Source organism: Mesoplodon densirostris, chromosome 3 (genome assembly GCF_025265405.1).
Source record: "Mesoplodon densirostris isolate mMesDen1 chromosome 3, mMesDen1 primary haplotype, whole genome shotgun sequence".
In the NCBI taxonomy this organism is placed as follows: Eukaryota; Metazoa; Chordata; class Mammalia; order Artiodactyla; family Ziphiidae; genus Mesoplodon; species Mesoplodon densirostris.
The window spans coordinates 130,343,384-130,365,610 of NC_082663.1; the positions used below are offsets into that span (position 1 = coordinate 130,343,384).

General features: G+C 48.6%; 2 protein-coding genes across 5 annotated transcripts in view; one reads left to right on the top strand and one right to left on the bottom strand.

Annotated features, from left to right (window-relative positions):
* Positions 1-22,227, top strand: part of SLC36A1 (solute carrier family 36 member 1) — a 96,395-nt gene that overhangs the window by 50,836 nt on the left and 23,332 nt on the right. For 3 of the 4 annotated variants that reach the window (XM_060093687.1, XM_060093688.1, XM_060093689.1), the window contains exon 11: positions 2,275-6,968. The exons of the other annotated variant lie outside the window; for it this stretch is intronic. In XM_060093687.1, the coding sequence (XP_059949670.1) occupies positions 2,275-2,546 (272 nt within the window). In that variant the 3' untranslated portion in view covers positions 2,547-6,968. Of the gene's footprint in view, positions 1-2,274; positions 6,969-22,227 lie in introns of those variants that run through there. 4 annotated transcript variants of the gene reach the window in all.
* The window catches only part of FAT2 (FAT atypical cadherin 2), a 67,427-nt gene continuing 63,396 nt past the window's right edge, over positions 18,197-22,227 (bottom strand). The window contains exons 22-23 of the mRNA XM_060093686.1: positions 19,762-20,219; positions 18,197-18,735 (exon numbers count right to left, since the gene is read on the bottom strand). Coding sequence (XP_059949669.1) covers positions 18,197-18,735; positions 19,762-20,219 — 997 coding nt within the window. The remainder of the gene's footprint in view (positions 18,736-19,761; positions 20,220-22,227) is intronic.

Sequence of the window (22,227 nt, forward strand, 5' to 3'; positions counted from 1 at the left end):
AGTGTTCTGGGTGTGCTCTCCAGGACAGTAGCCACTAGGCACAGGTGGCAGTTGAGTCCTTGCAATGTGGCCAGTGTGATTGGGGAACTGAATTCATTTAGATTTAGATAGCTAGTGACCGCGGCGTTATCGGACAGCACAGCTGCAGAGTGAGTGTAAGACAGGTGATGTGACCCTGCTCCTCCCCTGCTAAATCCCGGCTCCCAGCATGCCTCTCCCTTTACTGCATGGAGTGGTATTCCAGTTAAGAAGTAGGTGTTTCTCATAAAGCCTGGCCTCTAAATGCAGCCCACTGCTTTCGTCTGGTGCTCAGCCAAAGAAGCAGTGATCGATTCAGACAATCCATCTGGAGGGTAAAAAGGCTGTATTGGACTCCGGCCAATACAGACGTTCTGGCCTCTCACCACTGTGATGCCTTCCTTAGAGCAATTTAACTACATTTCTGCTTTATGAAGTGAAGTTAGAACTGAAACCCCCGTGTCTAGTGTGAGTCTCTCATAGGGATCAGTGAGGTAACAGATGTGCCCTGGATCGCTGTCTCAATGCCCAGGACCTCCGGCTGGAGCCCCGCAGCGGGGAAGACAATCCATCAAAATACATTCGATGACTAACGAGTTAACAATGCACTTTCCATAAGCAACAAGATATATACTAGTGATGAATAATATTAATGGTATTATGTGCCTGTTGTACACCAGGAGTCTAGTTAAGTGCCTGTGTAATCTCCTTTGATCATCGCAACATCTCTGTGATGTAAGAGCTTTCTGTATCCCTGTTTTGCCAACAAGAACACTGGAAAATAGAAAGGAGCCATGTGTCACTCAAGGCAGAGCCAGGGTTCACACACAAGTGCCTAATTCCAGAGGCCATAATCCTCAATAAACCTGTGAAACATTGGCCTTCACCCCCAAGCTGGCTGGTGGTACAGGTGCTGCTGGTGTGCTCTGGAAGCCGATGGCGTTTCATCGTGCAGCCCCCACTCATCTTTTTTTTTTTTTAGCAAAACACATCAGGAGCTTTTTTTGTGTTTCAAGCAATAAATCCGGATGGCAATGGCAATTCAGTTTCTTTTTTTTCCCCCCCATAAATTTATTTATTTATTTTTTGGGGGGGGCTGTGTTGGGTCTTTGTTGCTGCGCGAGGGCTTTCTCCAGTTGCGGCGAGCGGGGGCCACTCTTCATTGCAGTGTGCGGGCCTCTCACTGTCGCGGCCTCTCGTTGCGGAGCACAGGCTCCAGATGCGCAGGCTCAGTAGTTGTGGCTCACGGGCCCAGTTGCTCCGCGGCATGTGGGATCCTACCAGACCAGGGCTCAAACCCATGTCCCCTGCATTGGCAGGCAGCCTCTCAACCACTGCACCACCAGGGAAGCCCTTCTTTTTAAAAATATGTATTTATTTATTTAATTTTGGCTGCACTGGGTGTTAGTTGCAGCACGCATGATCTTTAGTTGCGGCATGCAGACCTCTTAGCTGCAGCATGTAGACTCCTAAGTTGCAGCATGTGGGCTCTTAGTTGCGGTATGCGAGAACTAGTTCCCTGACCAGGGATCGAACCCGGGCCCTCTGCATTGGGAGCGCTGAGTCTTACCCACTGGACCACCAGAGAAGTCCCCCCCATTCACCTTTATCATCAGTTGCACCTTCCTCGTGTACACCTGGGCTGAGTTTCAGGTGTGGGAGCCACTGGTTTGTCCTGGCACAGGGACGCAGTCATCATGGGGGGCCTTGCTTCTGAGGTTGGCCTGCACACGGACCTGCTTCTCCTTTCCCTGTATGAAAACGCTCTGTGCAATGGGGCTGACATGGGATCGATCCAGAAGAAGGAGGGTTTTCTCCCCGTTTCGTTTCTTGTCATTCAAGTAGAGTGGTTTGTGTTGGAGGTACCCTCAGTGGTAAGAAGATGAGCAGTCACTCAGAAAAGGTTCACCTCCTCTTCTTCTCTCCACTCGCTCTCCTTTGGTAGGACCAGGTTACCGTGGAATGTAATTTGGTTCCTTTTCCTCAGAAAGGTGGAAGTCAAGGACTGTGGCAGGTGAAGCTGGGAAATCTGGTTTCCAGTCCCGGTTCTGCCATCCTTGCTGTGAGTCCCGGGTCATGCCACATCTCCGGGCATCAGTTTTCTCATCTGTGGAATGAGAGATTGGACTGGACGATGTCTCAGCTTCCTTGGAGCTCTCCATACCATGAGAAGAACACTTGCTAAATTTGCTGAACAGTGAAGCGGTCTCTCTCAGCTCTGGGCAGTCATCAACAGGCGTGTCCTCTCTCCCACAGGCGTCTTGGCCATCCTCATCCCCCGCCTGGACCTGGTCATCTCCCTGGTGGGCTCCGTGAGCAGCAGTGCCCTGGCCCTCATCATCCCGCCCCTCCTGGAGATCTCCACCTACTACTCAGAGGGCATGAGCCCCATCACCATCATCAAGGACGCCCTGATCAGCCTCCTGGGCTTCGTGGGCTTTGTGGTGGGGACGTGTGTGACCCTCTACGAGCTGATCCAGCCCAGCAGCACTCCCATCTTCGTCAACTCCACCAGTGCCTTTGTATAGCGGGCTGGGTGCGTTCCCTGCACCGGCCCACTCTGCCCTGTATGTTCCCCAGCAGCTGGCCCCAGAGCCTCAGGTAGGGTGCAGGCTCTGGGGAGAGGCAAGGTTGCCATCCACGTACCCTTACCTGGCACCTGGGTTCCCTGAGCCAGACAGGGATGAGGGCAAGGTAGAGGGTCAGCAGCAGATATGTGGGAGGTACCTCTAGGGGCAGTGCCATCTCTGTTCATTTGTACTTATTTTTGCTTTTTTTTTTTCTGCGGTACGCGGGCCTCTCACTGTTGTGGCCTCTCCCGTTGTGGAGCACAGGATCTGGATGCGCAGGCTCAGTGGCCATGGCTCATGGGCCCAGCCGCTCTGCGGCATGTGGGATCTTCCCGGACCGGGGCACAAACCCGTGTCCCCTGCATCGGCAGGCGGACTGTCAACCACTGCGCCACCAGGGAAGCCCCATTTGTACTTATTTTAACCCGGAACTTTTCAACTCTTTTCCCTGATCACGCCTCCTCCCTTACTGCCTGCCCTTCTCCTTCTGACCCACCTCATCCAAATTATTCCTGTTGCACAGCTCACTTTATTTAAAAATTTTACTGTCTCTCACCTCATGTTTTCTCCTCGCCCGGGCCAGGCCTAGATGAAGTCAGTGGGAATGCCCTTCTTTATGCCCTTGCCGGGCCCATCTCTTATCTCTCTCCCAAATATTTTACCTCAATATTTTCCTACCTGTTCAAGTCTCCACCTCGTAGTGGAGCCTACCAAGTAGTTTAAAACCAGCTGCCCAGAGCTGGAGTTTTTAGCCTTCACTGTCTCTGGTGTGCTGTCATCCTCGGTGACACCTCCTCTTCTCCGGTTTCCTCGTGTGGGTCACGATACTGTTATTATCTTAGTTGCTTGAACTCCTGGAAGGTATCAAGTGCTGCCAAAATTGAAAATATTTATATTTTATTTAAAATCAGCCTTTGTTTTTAGACTCCGTCTCTGGATCTGGGACTATTGTGAATCATTCCTTCTTCAGTAAACTCTTACTCAGCTTCTCCCGCTGAGAAGAAGCTTAGTTCAGGAGATGTCTGCTTAGACCCTCAGCACCCTTGGCCAAGGACCCCAGAGATTTTCATCAGGATCATCAGAGTGTGGACCTTTGTGGGACACCATGGACTTTGCCTCCCGTTGACCAGCCAGATTTCCTACTGAGAAGACATGAAGGACTCAGGAGATGTTTGCCGGTGCACAAGGCTGAGGGGAAGAATGGCCACGTGGGGTGTGTTTCTCTCCATAGGAGGCTTAGAAAATGGCTGCTTTGTTCATTCAGGCCTGTTTCCCAGCCTCAGCCCCTGACAGACAAGTGGCACGGCAGCATCCAGGAAGACACCCAGACTCTTGCCATGGACAAGAAGATGAGGCCAGTGTGCCCAGAGCATGTGAGATTCAGTTCCTAGAGTTTGCAGCAGCTGGTCTGACACTACGAGTGGTGCTCAGTTGTTTACAATCCCCGGAGGATGAGGAGGATGGGCAGAAACAGTGCCCTGCCCCAAGCTGCCTCCAGGACGTGGACTTCTAAAGGAACCACTTGGTTGGGACTTCGGTCTCCTGTGTTCTAAACACTAATCATGCCCTTGTCCTCCCCCCCACCCGTATGCATGCATCCCTGGGTATCAGAAAAGAAACAGCTTCAGGGCTGACTCACCCTAAGGTCGGCCTTCAGGTTTGGGAACAAACTGCCGAGAAGGCAGGGGAAGTTCCCTTGCCTTGCTTTCGGCTGCCCCGTCTTCCCTCTTGGTGTGAGAAGTGTTGCAGAAGTGTGTTCATTGACTCTCCATCTCTTGAGCTGTGTGTGTGTGTGTGCGTGTGTGCGCACGCGCGCACGCGCACGCACGCTCCCCTGCATATATAACAGGGTTTTGCTGTCCTCCACCCCTGCTACCAGGCTCTTGCCTGAAAGTGGGGAGAACAGCACCACTTTATCAGGGGTTTTGTTTTTGTATTTCACCAAAGCTCCTAGGGCCTGTGACTCGCCCTCACAGCCCCAGCTTTTTCTTTCTCTTCTGTTCCAAAGCCAGATTCTCTCATTGCAGTGACTCCTGACCTACCTAATAATTTATTCACTTAGGAAGATGCAATCAGTGGTGATTTGGTCTCCCTTAGGAAAATGACACTTTGCTCCATCCTTTCTGCTCTTTGGTGGTCACTCACAGGTGCTTACATGACCAGGGTTCTAGCTGGAGATGGCAGCAGCCCTGCCCTCTGAAGGATTTCCCTGCCCTTGGGCTTTCTAAGTAACTTCTAGTACCAAAATGTAACTTCAAGAACTGTCAGCTTCTCTTTGCAAGCCCCGGTTCCAGCAGTCTTTCCAGAGCGGTTCTGAGAGTTGTTTTCGGCGAGAAGGTGCAGGCCAGTAGAAGAGGATCAGATGTGTATCCCACCCACAGCTTCCACGGCGGAGGCTCTGGGCACTGCTAGAGGCAGTCCTCTCCAGGTGGGTCTTGAGACCCGGACTGTGATGCTGGGACCTGAGGACTGGGTGGCACAATACTGAGGTCCTCTGGCCCCAGGTCTCTCACTTCAGGGCCCCTGCCCAGGGAAGGTGGTGCATAGGAGAGGCAGCTCTAGCCTTGGGGCTTCGGGAAGCTAGTTTGGCCTGGCCTTCGTCCTGTTCAATTGCTTTCCCATGCTTTTGCTGCTTTGACAGCCCGATTGCATGGCTGCTTCAAGAGACCTAGGCAAGGCGGACCCCATGGGGACCTACCGGCTAGTGCAGCTGCACAGCAATGAGTTGTCGAGTAAGGGGTCGGCCAGAGGTCGTAATGGAGGAAGCCCTTCCTCTTCTGGAAGCAGCCCGCGGGGCCAGCTCGGGGAAGCTTACTCCTCTGCTGCCCACAGGTCTTCTCAGTCAGGAAGCCCTCCCTGCTTTCCTCCCAGTGCTCTTAGGAACCAGCTGCCCAGCCTCTTTCCTGGGCCCTGCTTTAGTCTCTGGTGAGAAAGCCCCAGCATCAGTAAGAGACTGATCGGGGAGCAACAGAGCAAAGGCTTTCAGGAGTGTGAGGCCACATCTGCCAGACCAGACCAAACCGTGGGGCTTTCTGGCCCAGTGCTGTTCGGCTCTGTGTCCTTCTCCAGTCTCCCCAGGGCAACCCCAGATTCCATCAGCCCAGAGGTAGCTTCTCAGAGCCCCTTGTTCTGTCCTGCAAATGCAGCTATTGGGAGCAGGTTTCCAACTCCCTGCAGGCAGTATACCTCTCCTTAAATGTAGGTTCTTGCTGGGAACAGCATGACCTGGCATCTACTATTCCCTTTTTCCTAGAAGTTGTACCATTCACAAGTGGCATTATTTATATTTATGTTGTGCTGTTGTCCAGCTGCTAGGAGCCCATCATCTGCACAGACCCTGGCCAGAGGTATGTGACTGTGTGGCATGTCTTAGCCTAGAACCTGCCGCTTATACCCTCCTTCTCTGTCACTCACCTCTCCAGCCGAATTCACAGGCTGATGCTCACCATTCACTCTCTACCCCCAGGCAAACAGGTACATTAGGAAAATCTTTTCCCCCTCCCTGTTCTCCTGTCTCTTTTTTCTAAAATTTCTCCCTTCCTAAATTGTAGAACATCATCTCTGTTTAATACTACATGTTCACCTCATGCTTTTTGGAAGTGCAGAATCTCAGTTTATGTCTGTTTACAGTTCCCTCTATTCACTATTCACCTCAAGGGGGTCTGTATCAGTTTATTTCATAGCCGATTGGATGTTAAGGTGAGACCCAGCATGGGCCCCGGTCAGAACACAAAGCTGCTTTGTCACAGTGGAAATAAAAAATGTAAGTGGCATGACTTGGTGTACAGGAGTCGGCTCGAAGTCTGCCTTAGAATTAAATTTTTCAAAGTACATTACACGTCTCCAAGGGGAAAGGAGAGTGGTTTGTCTTTGAAATCACTGTCAATACTCTTAGACAGTCCTGCTGGTTGCAAGGCTGTTTGCTCTCACAGCATCTTCCTGTGGCATTTCTTCCCTGTTATTGTACCACTGGGTCCTTTCCTGGCCAGGAGACATAAATGGTGCTGATCTAAGGTTGCCAGAGTTGCAGTGGGGAGTGAGGGTGAGGGTGCCTTTTGTCAGCCGTGTTCTTTTGTTTCAATCAAGGTGGTGCTGTAGAAGTGATTTTGTTTTACTGAAAAATAAAATTATGTGGCTCTGTTGTAGAACATGTCAGTGCACGTGTGAATAAGAGGAATATTAAAAACTACCGTCTAGCAGGTCTTGATAACAAGACAGTCCTGTGTATGTTATGTGCCTGCGTTGGATGTGTGTTTCCCGCATGGTATGTATAGAGATGTGGATCATGCTGGAGCTCATGGAAGATCTTATTTTGGGTTCTGCACACGGATCATGTGTTAAACTTTTCCTTAATAAATGAATTTTATTTTTGATTTTTGAGAGGTTGCAGTCTGTGTCCTTGTTTTCACTTTTTTTTCTTTTTCTTTTTTTTTTTTTTTGGTCACTCAGATCCCTTTACTAGATCTTATGTCAAAATGTTTCTGGTTTATGTCACAGAGCTCATTCAGGGGTGTAGTGGGAACAGCAGAACCATATGTGGATGGAGAGTCCCCAAGAAAGGGCGGTAGTTATTTTTCTGTTAGACAATCCTGCCCTTCCTAAGTGTGCTCCTGCTTCTCTCAAAAACTTGAGTAGGAATTCTCAGCCCCCTCTGTGTGTGTCAGATGACCACCCAGGACAGGTGTGATGGTCAGTTTTAAGTGTCAAGGTGGTTGGGCGATTGTATTGAATAACCCAGTTATTCAGTCAAACACTAACCTAGGTGTTGCCGTGAAGATGTTTTGTAGATGTGGTTAATGTCCACAGTCAGTTGCGTTTAAATAAAAAGATTACCCTCAAAATGTGGGTGGGCTTTGTCCAATCAGCTAAAGGGCCTTAAGAGCAAAACTGAGGTTTCACTGAGAAAGAAGAAATTCTGCCTCAAGACTGCAGCATCGACTCCTGCCCGAGAGTTTCCAGCTGCTAGCTGGCCCTGTAAATTCTGAACTTGCCAGCCTGCACAATCACTGAAATCCTTGAAATGTCTGTCTGCCTGTCTGTGTCTCTCTTTCTCTCTGTTTCCCCCTCTCTCTCTTCCCCACCACCTTCTGTATTTATTTAAGTATGAATATCTCCATCTTACTGTTTCTGTTTCTCTGAAGAACCTGACTGATACAAGAGGTAACACCTACCTTTCTTGAAGTGACAAGATAGATTTCAGGACATGTAAGAGATGACTCCCTTTTTGTCACATTTAAGAGGAAAAACAAGGCCATCCAAGCTGCCCCTGAGATGATGTGAATACCGATCTTCATTGGCTGACTAGATTAGACTTGTCTAAAAGCAGAGCCCTCAAGGAACACTGTTGAGGTGTAAAACTTTACTGACAGAGGAAGGTGGGGTAAGTATGATGACTGTTTTCTACGATCAGAGTTATTACTGGAACTGGCTGTGGGTGGATAGGGGGGTCAAAGGCATTCAGTGACCTGTTCCAGGACACCAGCCAGCAAGGGGCAGAGTTGGGATACGTATGCGAGCCCTGTGGTTGCAGAACCCAAGCCCTTCCCAAGGCAGTGGCTGCCTTGCCCTCTTTGTTGCAGCCTCAGGAGGGAGGGCCACCCTTAGGGACTGTTCAGAGGGTTATAATGTTATAAAGTACCTGGCATGAAGGGCTTATGAAACATTTTTTGAAACGTTAGCTGAATTGAAGAAAACCAAGACTTAGAGAAAAGCAGTTTTACTTGTTTTTTTTCTTTTTTTTTGGTTATGCATTCATTATAATCTTGTCTTGCTCACTGGCTTTGGGCAGAGCATTCAACCCTTCTTAGACTGTTCACCTCTTCATGTTTTTATTCCTGCTCATGTCTGTACATAATGCCATAATCCCCCCTTCCAGGTAACCAAGTCCCTCAAGGTAAGCCCACTGCACTTGCACGTACATAAATTGAGTGTCAGGGACTGGATTTGGGTCCTAAGTCTAGCTAGGGCATTTTGCCAAGTAGGCTGGCTTCCTCAGACCCAGCCCATTGCAGACATGTGCCAAGAAACTGTGTGTCTTCAACTGGTACCCTTTACTAGACTCTTGGCCTTTGGTCTCCCCCACCTCTTTTTTAAAAAATTGAGGTATAATTTACCTAAGTCACCTGTTTTTTAAGTGCACAATTTGATGAGTTTGGGCAAATGCATGCAGTCAGCCGACCACCATTTCTATGAAGATCAGAATGTTTCCTTTACCACCCAAAGGTCCCTTGTGCCCCTCTGCAATCCCATCCCCATGCCACTCGGCCCTTGGAAACAACTGAACTGACTGTCTGTAGTTTTGCCTTTTCTAGAATGTCATACAAATGGAACGTTAAGTATGGTCCTTTCTGTCTGACTTCTTTCACTTTGCATAATGCTTTTTATATTCACCTCTGTTGTGACATGTATCAGGAGTTTGTTTTTATTGCAGAATAATATTCTGTTGTGTGGCTGAACCATAGTTTGTTTATTTATTTACCAGTCTTTGGACATTTGGGTTGCTTCCAGTTTGGGGTGTTATGAATAAAGCTGCTATAAGTATTCATGTACAGATATTTGTGTGGACATATGTATTTATTACTCTTTGGTAAATACCTTGGAGTGGAATTGTGAGGTTGTATGGTTAAGTGTATACTAACTCTATAAGAAACTGGAAAATTGTTTTCCAAAGTGGATGTACCATTTTGGATTCTTACCAACAGTTTGTGAAAGTTCCTTTTGCTCCATATCCTCACCATTCCTTCATATTGTGGTTTTTAAAATTTTACCCATCTTAGTGGATATGTAGTAGTACCTCATTGTGATTTTAATTTGCATTTGCCTAATGACTACTGATGCTGTGCATCTTTTCCTGGGCTTATTTACCATTGGCCTTTTTTTTGAAAGAAAAGCTTTTATTCTTAGACAACATGATTGTCTATGTAGAAACGCAAAGTACAGAAATACAGAATAAAATTTACCGCTAGAGACAATTAGCTCATTCACAGTGCTGTGCAGCCATTACCACCAGCTAATTCCAGAATATTTTTATCATCCCAAATGACAACCATATACACATGAAACACTTCCTATTCCCGCCTGTTTTAAAATGTACCTGGGATTTGTTTTAATTAGGTATGGTAAGGCACAGAGAAACAGATATGACTGTCACAAAGGATGAAGTTTTTATACTCACAGATCCATAGAAACAGGAGGCAGAGCCACATGGGGAAGTGCCAGGGGTGGTCCGGGGGCAGAAGAAGAGAGGGGGAAATGTGGGCAGGAGCCTTTATTGAGGTTTTTGTGGGAAAGGCAAGGCAGGGCAGGGTTAGCAAGCTGAGCAGACTTAGGGTTAGATAGGTAAACACTTTGAGCAGTCTGGGCTGTAGAGGTGGTCCCTAGTTGTCCATAACTGGTCCTGGGGTGATTGAGGGCAGAGACCGTGTTCCAGACTGATTAAATGAGTTGGGTTGGGGTTTGCACTCAGGACTGATTGATTGGCATTTCAAAGGGATGTCCTCAGGCAAGCTGTTTGCTTTCTACAGGAGTTAACTGCCTATGGGAGGGGCAATCCCTCTCTGGGTCCACAAGGCCCCAAGATGTCAAAGCATCATAAAATACAGAAAACAGGAAACATGATTAACACACCCCCTCCTCCTAACCCCTGGCAACTACTAATCTGCTTTCTGTCTCTATGGATTTGCCTATTCTGGATATTTCATATAAATGGTACCATGCAATATGTGACCTTTTTTTCTGGCTTCTTTCACTTTGCATAATGTTGTCAAGGTCCATGTTGTAGTATACATCAGTATTTCAATCCCCAGCAGCAAGCACGAGGCTGTTTTCTGTTTCTTGGTTTTGTTACTCGATGTAACCAGCATCTTGATCACCTTGTCTCCTCCTCCTTCACCTTCCTCTTCATCAAGCTGACCATTTTCCTTCTTTTCTTGGTTCCCAAGTTCCCTGATTCCTTGGTTCTCTGGCCCCCTGGTCTATCTTCTTTAGTAAGGTATTCATTCAAATAATTTTCCTCCTTTAAAATTTGGTTTTAAAAAAAATTAAGCTTTTTATTTTGAAGTAATTATAGATTCACAGGAAGGTGCAGAGAAATAGGGAGATCCAGTGCACCTTTCACCCAGTCTCTTCCAGTGTTGACAGCTTGCATAACTATAGTACATTATCAAAACCAGGAAATTGACATTGGCACAATCCATAGAGCTCATTCTTATTTCTCCAGTTATATATGCACTCGTTTGAGTGTGTGCATGTTCGTGTATGTGTGTTTGTGTGTGTAGCTCAGCAGTTTTATCATGTGTGGCTTCTTTTACCGCAATCAAGATGCTTAACTGTACCATCACCACAAGACTCCTTCATGCTACCCCTTTACAGACACATCCATGCCCTGCAGCTTCCCAACATCCCCTAACCCCTGGCAACCACTAGTCTGTTTGTTCTTCATCTCTGTCATTGTTATTTCATGAATGTTCTATAAATGTAATTATACTCTTATGTGTCCTTTTGAGTTTGGCTTCTTTCACTCAGTGTAATTTCCTTGAGGATCATTCATGTTGGTGCATGTATGAAGCGTTCATTCCTTTTCATTGCTGAGTAGTATTCCATGGTATGGATGTACCAGAGTTTGTTTATCCATTTACCCATTGAAGGAAATTTGCATAGCTTCCAGGTCTGGCTATTACAAATAAAGCTGCTGTGAATACTCATGTACAGGTTTCTTTATGAAGATAAGTTTTGATTTCTCTGGGATGTTATGTCAGTACAATTGCTGGGTTGTATGGCAAGCCCGTTTTTAGTTTTAAAAGTATTTTGCAAACCATTTTCCAGAGTGGCTGTACCATTTTACATTTCTGTCAGCAATGTGTGAACGATCCAGTTTCTTTGCATTCTTGCCAGTATTTGGTGATGTTATTTTTTATTTTAGCCATTTATCAGATCTTGTAAATGTTTTGTTAGATTTATACCTAAGTATTTAATTTTCTTTGGAGCAATTGTAAATGGTAATGTGTTTTTTATTTCAGTTTCCACATGCTCATTGGTAGTATATAGAAATGAAATTTATTTTTGAGTGTTAAACCTGTCTTATGACTTTTCTGCACTCACTTTGTAGTTCTGTGAGTTTTTGGTTAAAATTCTTGGGATTTTCTGTGTAGATAGCACATGTTGTCTACAAATAGAAGTAGTTGTACTTCTTTTCTGATCTGTATACCTTTTTTTTTTTTGTCTTATTGCACTAGCTAGAACTTTCAGTACTGTGTTAAAAAAGAGTGGTTCCAGTAACATCCTAGCCTTGTCCCTGATCTTACAGGGAAAGCCTTCAGTCTTTCACCTTTCAATATGATGCCAACTGTAAGATTTTTATAGAAGTTCCCCTCTATTCCTGTACTGAGAGATTTTTCTTGAAAACATTGAATAGCTTAATTTTATTGAATGCTTTTTCTGCATCAATTGCTATAATCTTAAATTTTTTCTGTTTTCACTGGTCAATATGGTAGATTAAATGGGTTCATCTTTGAATATTGAACCAGCCTAGCTTACCTAGAATAAATCCCACTTGGTCATGGAATATTTATATTATATATATATATATATTATATATAATATATACATGGATTGTTTTTTGTTTGTTACTCACCCTGATATTTACTCTGACAAATGTAGGATCCAGAATGGTGCCTTTTTATAAATGAGCAAACCATATGCCGTAACTGCAATTCTTGGCCTACGTGTATTTTTGCCTCAGTCCAGGTTCCCAGCTGATACTGTGTTACTTAAAGGCCACATATGTTTCCTTAGGACAGAGTTCCTCAGCCTTGATATTATGTTCATTTTGGGCTGGATCATTCTTTGCTGTGGGGACTGTCTTGTGCACTGTAGGGTGATTAGCAGCATCCCTAGTCTACCCACTAGATGCCACTTGCACCCTGCCAGTTATGACAACCCAAAGTGTCTCTAGACATTGTCACAGGTCTGTGTGTGTGTGTGTGTGTGTGTGTGTGTGTGTGTCTGTGTTGGGGCAGGGGTATGTTTGGAAATCAACACCCTCTCCATCAAGAACCACTGCCTTAATACACTTAGCCCCTAACTACCCCAAGCTGGGGGGATGTCTTTTTTTTTTTTTTTTGCGGTACGTGGGCCTCTCACTGTTGTGGCCTCTCCCATTGCGGAGCACAGGCTCCGGACACGCAGGCTCAGCGACCACGGCTCACGGGCCCAGCCACTCTGTGGCATGTGGGATCTTCCCGGACCGGGCCACGAACCCGTGTCCCCTGCATCAGCAAGTGGACTCTCAACCACTGCGCCACCAGGGAAGCCCCTGGGGGGATGTCTTTTTGTCTTGGCTGTGGAACAAAGGTGTGTGGTCATGGATACTATGAAAAGATCTGCCTCTTTAATAGCAGTGATAAAATATCTAACATCTTCTAAACATTTACTGTGCCAACCGTGCTATGCACTTTACCTATATTATTTTCTTTGGTGCTCAGATCCAGTGAGGGAAGGTGCTGGTAATATCCCCACTTTTCAGACTGAGGCATAAAAGGTTAAATGACTTGCCCAAGATAACACATTTTCTATTATTATTATTTTTGGCCACACCACATGGCATGCGGGATCTCAGGTCCCTGTCCAGGGATTGAACCCATGCTCCCTGCAGCAGAAGCGCAGAGCCCTAACCACTGAACCTCCAGGGAAGTCCCCAAGATCACACATTTTCTAAATGGTGGACCCAGGTCTGTCTGACTCCAGACCTCATGTTTTTGCCCGTAGGATTCACTTCCCTGCTACCTGATTCTGTCACTCCTCCCCTCACATCCCTGGGTAGACACAGTATATCTCCAGACCCTGGTCTGGGCACCTAGCTCCTCCCACATTCTGACCCCAGGTTGCTTTCCCCACCCTGTGCTCCACAGTCCCTCCACTCCCACCCATCAGAACCACCCAGCACTGCTGAAATACTGAAAGCCTTCAGGCCTTCCTTTTGGGCTGTTTTCTTAGCCCAGCTGGCCCTTCTCCCTGTGCTCAATCTGAAACTCAACTTTAGGACCCCGCTCCAGTGGCTGCTGCTCTCTAGAACCTTCCCTGGCCGCTTCTGTCAGAATTTATGGCTTCCTTCTCAGTGATGCTGTAACACTGCTTCTCTGGTTAACCTCCTCGCTACTGATGCTAGAGAGACGTGACTACTTGGCCACTTCCCCAGATCATGAGTTGATTGTGGTGTTGATCGGATCAGGCTGAGTGCCAGTCTGTGGGGCTAATCGTGTATCTGGAATTGGCTGGTTACTAAATTTAGTGTCATCTCCTTCAGGAGAGAACGGTGTCCCGGCCTGTGAGGAGCTGACATCACTCTATTTATTTTGAGTTTCCTATCGATCTAACCGAGCACTTTCCTTGGTTGGACCTTGTAGGTCTGTTGAGGAATCATGAGAAAATTCTAAAGGCTTGTCATTCCCCAGCCCTGTCCTTGAGAATGATCCTGCTCTTCTTTTGGTGCCACAGCCTGTGCCTCTCCTCAAGGTGGAGCTGGCAGAGTCACCGAGAACTCCCAAAGCCTGTCCTCAGATGCTGCAGCGTGGGCTGTTGTTCTGCACCTGGGCCCAGTGTCTTCGCAGGCAGGCATTTCACCCATTCATGGTGTGACACCAGGAGGATGGGGCAGCTGTTCTCTACGGAACCAGCATGGGCCCTGGGCAAGTCACTCCGTATCTCAAAACTTTACATACTGTATCTATTTTCCCCCTCTATCTTATGAATCTCCGTAATCTTCAGTCCACATGAGAGTGGTTTGGCTCTGTCTGCCCTTCTTCTACCCCCAGAATCTCACTTTTTGCGGCTGTCCCCCCAAGACCTGATGTGTGTCCCTCCAGAGCACTGCTCTGATTCCTGGAAGATGTATCTACCTTCTCGATAAGGCCTTGAGAAACTCCGTGTGATGGTGCAGCAGTGCAGGCTGTCCATCCGAGGAGCTGTCTCATAATTCCCTTGCCATTGGTCCTGGTGGATTACAGGTGCCCTTCCTCGTGGGACATGGTTGTGAGCCCTCGCCGCCCCCCCCAGCCCCGCCCCCTTCCTAGCTGCCCTCCTCTAGCAATGCCCAAGGTTACCGTGTCACTCTTAAGGCCCAGCCTCAGAACTGGATGCAGGTTTACAAGGGTGGTCTGGAGTTGAGCCCTGGGGTTGAGCAGACATTCCAGCTGTTAACACCACTTAGAATTATAGTGACGTTCTTGGCCTCTGAACTCAGTTGGATCCTTGGACTAGTTTCTGCTGTTCTTCAGTCTTCTGATATCCTGTATTTATAACTGGTTTCATGAACCCAAATGTAAGGCATAGTTCTGGAGTCCGGCAGCCCTGGATTGAATCCTGACCCTGTCACTCATGACCTGGGTGACTTCACTTTGAGTCACTACTGTAAGTTACAAGCCACTTAATTTCTGGATGCTCCCTGTTCCTTCATCTGTAAAACAGAGATGACAGTACTTACATGATGGGTTTTTGGTGAGGATTAAATGAGATAAGACATGCCAAGTGCTTGCACAGCACCTGTCATATAGCAAGTGCCAGTAGTGGTGGTGAGGATGATTATGGTGAACTGTGTTTTCACCTGGGTCAAGTCAGGAGGCCTAGGTCTGGGTCTCTGCCTTTCTCTGCCACTGTCACACTGTGTCAGACTCAGGACATTTGGAATCAGAACCCCAGTGCCTTGAGATGCGAGGATTTCCCTGAAAACCTTCTCTTCTGCGGCTCTGCTTCTTGGTCCCAGAGAGCCCTCTAGTGGCTGATCCATGAAGGTGCAGGCTCAGGAGGACAAAGGGAAGGAGGGGACAGGTGGGGACAGAGGTGGGCTGGGTGGAGAGAGGCTCCCCATCCAGGAGAAGAGCATGTGGTATTTTAGGGAGATGCCAGGGCTGATGTCAATGTGGTCTCACTGCTGTGAAGTTCTACCTGTGGAACTTCACACAAACCCCTTCTCCTCTGCAGGCCTCAGGGTGAGGAACATTGAGAACAAAGATGGACTAGATCCGTGTTTCCCAGAGATGATTTAGAGGGCCTTAGACAGTCATTTTGAAAACCAGAATGTTTATGTATCTTCATGTGCGCTACAAAAAATAGGAATTTTCAGATCTTTTCTTTTATGGATATTATCCTTTTAAGGTGAATAAAAACATTTTTTAAAATCTAAATACCCTAAAAAAAATTAAGTAAATAATAGTACAGGTGTTATTCTATCAGGACAAAAATCATAAAAGTGGTAAGCAAAGCAACAGAAATTTGGGCAACACTGGACTAGATTATTTGTGATTTCCCGCACAGTTCTGAAAAATTAATCCTACTTGTATACCACCCAGTATTGTTCCCTAGCATCATGGTCACCAGTTATTGTTTATGCTGCTATAAGGTCTTTGAACTTATCCCTGAGAATAGGGATATTATTTACTCTTCATTTTACTGAACAGTGAGAGGCCCGGTCATACCTGCCTGAGACCACGTTAGTGTGTGGCACAGCAGGTTTGGAACCGAGCCCATCGGACCCAGAGCCGTGGTCTGCTGTGGTGCCTCCCATGGACGTGCCTTCTCTGCCCACCTGCACTGGGAGCCTGTCGGCAGGGACTGGACTGTCCAGTCTTGGTGTTGTACCCTCAAGGCCCGCACGGACCAGGTTGCCTGGTGACATTCACGTCCAGCTGGGCTTTGGGGCGAGCTGTGGAGCAGCGCCACAGGCTGACTCTGGGCATCAGGAGGCTGGCCTCCCAAGACCTGCAATATCGTCCCTTCTCCCTGACCAGTGCGACATGTGGCCAAGGGTGCTGGCCGGGGCGGGGGGGCGGTCAGCAGTCCTGAAGTCTTGTCCAGGGCCTTTCATTCACCTGCTGCTTAGCAGACTTGTCCACTAACTATGCACAGTTGTATCAGAACTAGAGGCCTTTTTTCCAAATAGTGTCCTGGGCCCTTCTCCCAGAGGTTCTGATTTTGTATGTGTGGGCCTCAGAGATCTGTATTTTAGCCATTTTGCAAGGTTTGAGAATCATGGTGCTTAATGACCTCTGGGGTCCCTTCCAGCCCCCAAATCCCACGAACCTCAGCTTGGAAGGGCCTGTAGACCCTTGTGACCTTCCCCTGACCAAACAGCCTAAGTGACATGGAAAATAACAGTAAAAAAGATATTTTATTGTTAAAAAAAAACCAACAACCACAAATGACCAGTGAAACCAGGCATCCTGTCACTCACGCTCACAGTCGCCCGCACAGCCATGAACCATGCACGCAAACACCCTGTCACCCACACAGCCCCCTCTTGCTGGAGGCAGCAGCCCTGTGGGTAAGAGTGGCTATTGCTCTTCCTTTAGACTTTTGTCTCCAGAAGCAACACACATGAAAAGGCAGTGGACCGGAGACAGGGATTGGCAGGCGAGGGAGTGGCAAGGCCACCAGAAGTCTCTGGTCCCTACCACTCCTGGCTACATATGTTCTTCACATGTGCACACACATACTATACATGAGCGCCCACATGTGCAGACACGTGCCCACAATGACCCTCCATGCATAGGGTTGAGTCGCTGCAGGTAACACTTGGATTGGCAGGCCTCTGAAACAGAGGGGTAGGAAAGGACACTCCTGATGTCCGGCTCCCTGCTTCCACCCTTCCTCGCATAGGAGTTCTGACTTCCTTGTGTCTGGGGAAGAAAAATCCCTTTGGGGCAACTCATCCAGACAGCAAGGTTGAAAAGTGCCTAAGAATTTTTTTTAAAATGAAGAATGATGTCCTTCTTGCCTTTGGCCCAAAGTGCTTGCGAAACTTGGGCTGACGAACCCAGAGTTCCATGAGGTCTGAAGTCTTTAACAAAGACGGTTCAGGGGCTGCACAGATCCTGGCAGGCCCTGGCTGGTAGAAAGTCAGGCTTTAAGTCAGACTTAAAGAGGAGGCTCAAGGTGCTTGGAATTAGATTAGAGGAGTGGGACCTCCAGGAGACTGAGGCCAAGTGATGCTCCTCGGGAACCCTTGTCGCCATAGTTCACTGTCTTATGCCTGATGCCTAGCTCAGTGCCTGACGTGGAGCAGACTCTGCAGCGAGGCAGACAGGGCGCACGAGTGACATGTGGTAGCTGCTCCCCTGCTGCTCACCTCTCAGCCCCTAGGAGCACACCCTGTTGCCTTGCAGGGTCGGTGACCTTGGACCTTGTCTCTCAGCAGCTGTGGTGCTTGCCTGTGAGGCATGATCCCACCTCGGCCTGCAGAGTGTGCAGCAATGGGCAGGTCTAAGAATGCGCCCGACAGGCCCGTTCAGGCCCTGACTCCCTGGGGATTGTCAGGGAGATGCACACTGCCTCTTACCCATCCCAGGAGTCAGTTTTTCCTGGGTTTCCAGGGTAACGGCTCTGTGCACACCCTTTCTGCTGGGGGCCCTAGTGCTATTTCTGGAGCTCTTACCCTCAGCTTCCCTCCATCTTCAGGGACTAGCTGGGGGTCTGGAAGAGCACATTTCAAGATGTGGCAGCCCGGACTGGTTATGGGGGCTTCCCTCCCACTTCCCCAGCCATGCTCAACTCGCTCCCTGCCAGACAGGGGAAGGCGCCAAGTCCTCGGCCTCCCCCGTGCCTCCGTCTGAGGGCAGCTAGAACATGACCTCCTCACAGCTCCCATAATCACTCTCCACCATGTCAGAGCCCTCATAGTTGGGGGGGGCCTGGGGCTGGCTCCGGCCCATGGGATGCCCGCCCCCTACCTCGCAGTCGGCGTAAGAGGGCCCGGCCCGGCTGAGGCGCATGCTCACCCCCTTGTAGCCCCCTTCTGCCAGGCAGGGCCCTGGCCCTCCTGCTCCCTGCTGGAACTGCGAGTGGTAGTAGCTGATAGCTGTGTACTCATTGAGACAGGGGGCCAGCAGGTGCTCCCGGGGACTGGGGGGCCGTCGGGGGATCAGATCTTCCAGGTTCTGGTTGCTGTAACGGGGTGGGAGGGGTGCTCGCTTGTTTTCCATCTCCAGTGGGAAGGGGAAGCCCCCGTAGAGGCCAGTGGGGTCCGGCATCACAGCTGGGTTCCGGTGGCAGCGAGGTGATGGCGGCAGAGGGCCGGGGGTCCCTTCGGAGTGGGGATATTCCCAGCGTTCCTTCCTGGAGTAAGTTGGGGGCCGGACTGTGGCTCCACCTGGGTACACTGAAAGGGAACAGCAAGATAGGGTGAGCTCTGAGTTTCCCTGGTGAAAGTTCCAGCTGGCCTTAGAGCTGCTCTACATGACTTAGCATGTGGTACAGATGGGCCGAGGAGTCGGTGGGTAATATTAATATCTAGAATCCAGTGGGGCCAAGTTCAAAGCCAGAGGTTTAACTCAAAGCCAGCCCATCTTGTAAATTTGTGCCACTGATCCAAGGGTCAGTGAATTAGGGAAGAATCTGCATGGCTCCATGCATCCCACCCCCATTCCTGGAGACAGCAGCTCTATCCCAAGTCCTACTGGTGAGTTTTGTCTCCTTACTTGAAGGAAACAAACATATATTTTGGACTAGGAGGTGTGATGGCATCTATCACAGAGGGTGATTAAATGAGATGTGGCTTGGAAGGTTGGAGATCAGGCATCCTTGGTCCTACCTCTGTCCCTGCTACTGAATAGTTGGGTGAGTTAGAATAAGTCACTGTGTCTTTATGGGTCCCAATTACCCTACTGGCAGAAAGAGCAAATACTTGTTTTAACTATTACTGAATAAGCCAGAAAATATAAAGTGCTTTACAAATTCACCTCCTTTTGAGCCGAAGATGAGAGGGGGTGAAGGTCCCTCCTCTGGGTCAGCCAGGTCTGGCCCAAGGCTGCTGTGTACCTCTAGACTGGGCAACCAGAAGCTTGGACGACTTCCTCTCTTTCCCTTTCCAGAAAAGCATAAATATACAGAAGCCCCCTTTTCACCTCAGGGATCCTACCCACCCCATCCAGGGTCTACAGGTTTCTGCCATGGCCATCAATCCTGTGGAATGTCTTGGAATTTAGAGGAGTAGATCATAGTACAGTGGAATGAGGCACAGCCTCTGAGTCCAGAGGCCTGGGATCTGGTGCAGCCCAGTAGTGCACCGTGACCTTGACCACATCCCTTCATGGACTGCATGGTGGCTCAGATAACGGAGTGTTTCAGTCTATTACCCTGTTCCATCAATCCCAGAGGCTAACTAAAGGCCTGTGGCTGTACTGACCCATCTCCTCGCCTGACCAGGTCCTCTTAATGATGGCCTCATTGTCAGAGTGGGAGGAGACCGCCACCGGCGGGAGTCTGGGAGGCACGCTGCAGACCACTGGTCGTTGCTTAGAGCTGGGTCCAAAAGTGCCGAATTCATTTGGAGCTGAGGTCTTGCTGGGCTCCACTTGGTTCAGGTTGTTGCAGGTGCTTGTGCTCAGGGGGTTGAGCTCAATGGCAGGTGTGGCTTGGGTGTCAACACCAACACTCCTGGCCAGGAGGTCTGGGTCCTCCATGGCCACCGGCTTGTGGGACTTGCAACGGCGGCAGTAGAAGAGAAGCCCAGCAGAGATTATGACGATGACCAGTAGGACCACTATGATGATCAGAATCTCCTGCTGTCCCCAGTCCCCCCTTTTGATCTCAGGGGTGACAAGACAGTGTCCTTCTGAGCAGCCCCTTGATTCCATTTCACACCTGCAGACACAGAGAAGTAGTCAGGGGACTGAGTCACTATACTGCCCTTTCCATGTCCCCTCTTAAAAGATGTATGGGATAAAAACCCCTGCACTCAAGCCTGCCTCTCCAATTTCCCACCAAAAAAAAAAAAAAAAAGTAATTATCACACATATCAACACATCAACTTCAGTTTCACATCATCCTCTACCAGTGAGGCATGAGACTCAGCAATACCCTTGTTCATGACCATTTGAATCTAGGCTCTGGGCAAGTCCATTATGTTCCACCCGTGAGATCTAGGCATTGGATACACTGCCTACAACTGAGGTCAAATTTCCAATCATATACTGCGGTAGAGGCAGCCAGCAACCTAGCTGTCCTTTGGGTCAGAGTCCCAGATACAAGTCAGCAGTCACCCAGCAATGGCAACCAGGCGCCAGTGTTCCCTCCGTCCCTCACCAGGAGGTTGCAGGAACCCAGCATGGCTCCACACAGCCCTCACACGGGACAGCTTTCTCAGAGAGAACACCTAGAACCATAGGACCTCTCAGGTCACCTTCAGCTTGGCTTTCATTGGTGTGAGGCTCCTAGGAGACTTCTATAGTCAGCTTTACCTACTTTTTTTAAAATAGATCTTTATTGGAGTATAATTGCTTCACAGTACTGTGTTAGTTTCTGTGGCGCAACAAAGCGAATCAGTCATATGCTTATACATGTCCCCATATCCCCTCCCTCTTGAGCCTCCCTCCCCCCTATCCCACCCCTCTAGGTCATCGCAAAGCACCGAGCCGATCGCCCTGTGCTATGCTGCTGCTTCCCACCAGCCAACTATTTTACATTCGCTAGTGTATCTATGTCGATGATACTCTCATTTCGCCCCAGCTTCGCCCTCCCACCCCGTGTCTTCAAGTCCATTTTCTATGTCTACCTCTTTGTTCCTGCCCTGCAACTAGGTTCATCAGTACCATTTGTTGTTGTTTTTTTTAGATTCCATATATATGCATTAGCATACTTTTGAGGGACATTGGGAAAGGCTCCCCCCATCCCACGTGAGTCCCAGTGCCTGAAATTTCACCACCAACAGTTTGTCCTTTGGGTTATACGTTGGCCTCCCCAAATTCTCTTTTAAAATGCAAACACCACTTTCAGCCAGGAAGTGTCTCCTAACACAATGGTCCCCAACCTTTTAGGCACCAGGGACCAGTTTCATGGAAGACAGTTTTTCCATGGACCTGTGCGGGGAGGGTATGGTTCAGGCAGTAATGTGAGCGATGGGGAGTGATCGGGAGCAGCAGATGAAGCTCCGCTCACTCACTCGCCACTCACCTCCTGCTGTGCGGCCCGGTTCCTAACAGGCCTCGGACCGGTCCTTGGCCGAGTGTTGGGGACCCCTGCCCTAACACATCTACTGGATGGAGAGAATCCCCTGCTGCAGAGTGAGGCGCACAGTGGGGCTGGAAATGCCAGGTGCTGAGAGAAAGGACTTGGATCTTAAACACACGGGGGAGCCTTGGACAAGCCCTTTCCTTCTCTGGGCCTCAGTTTCCTCATCTGTAAATTGGGTGGATGGACTATATCATTGGATCTCTTATGCACCCACTGACAGCAAGGGGGTACCTTGGGAGCTTGTTGTAAATAGAATCCTTGGCCTCCTTCCTTGGAGATTCCAGTTTAGTTGGTCCAGGAATCTGTATTTTTCACAAGTCTCCCTCATGATTTTTAAAGGTTTCCAAGTTGGGGAGCCATAAAACCAGAGAATTGCCAAAACCTCTTTACACCTAGGATCCTAGGGATGATTCTTCTTCCCTTACAACCCCTCAGGCCAGTATAATACAAGGCACAGGTAACTAGTGGTGGGGTTTGAGACCCACAGCAGTGCCTGTATCAAGTGGAATCATTACCCCCAGGCTGCTTTCTGGAAAGTCACAGTCCAGAGCAAGAGAATAAGAACTTTAGCTACTTTCAGACTTCAGCAAAGATCAGAACTGCCCGAAGATCTGGTAGGAATAGCAGATTCCTTGGCCCC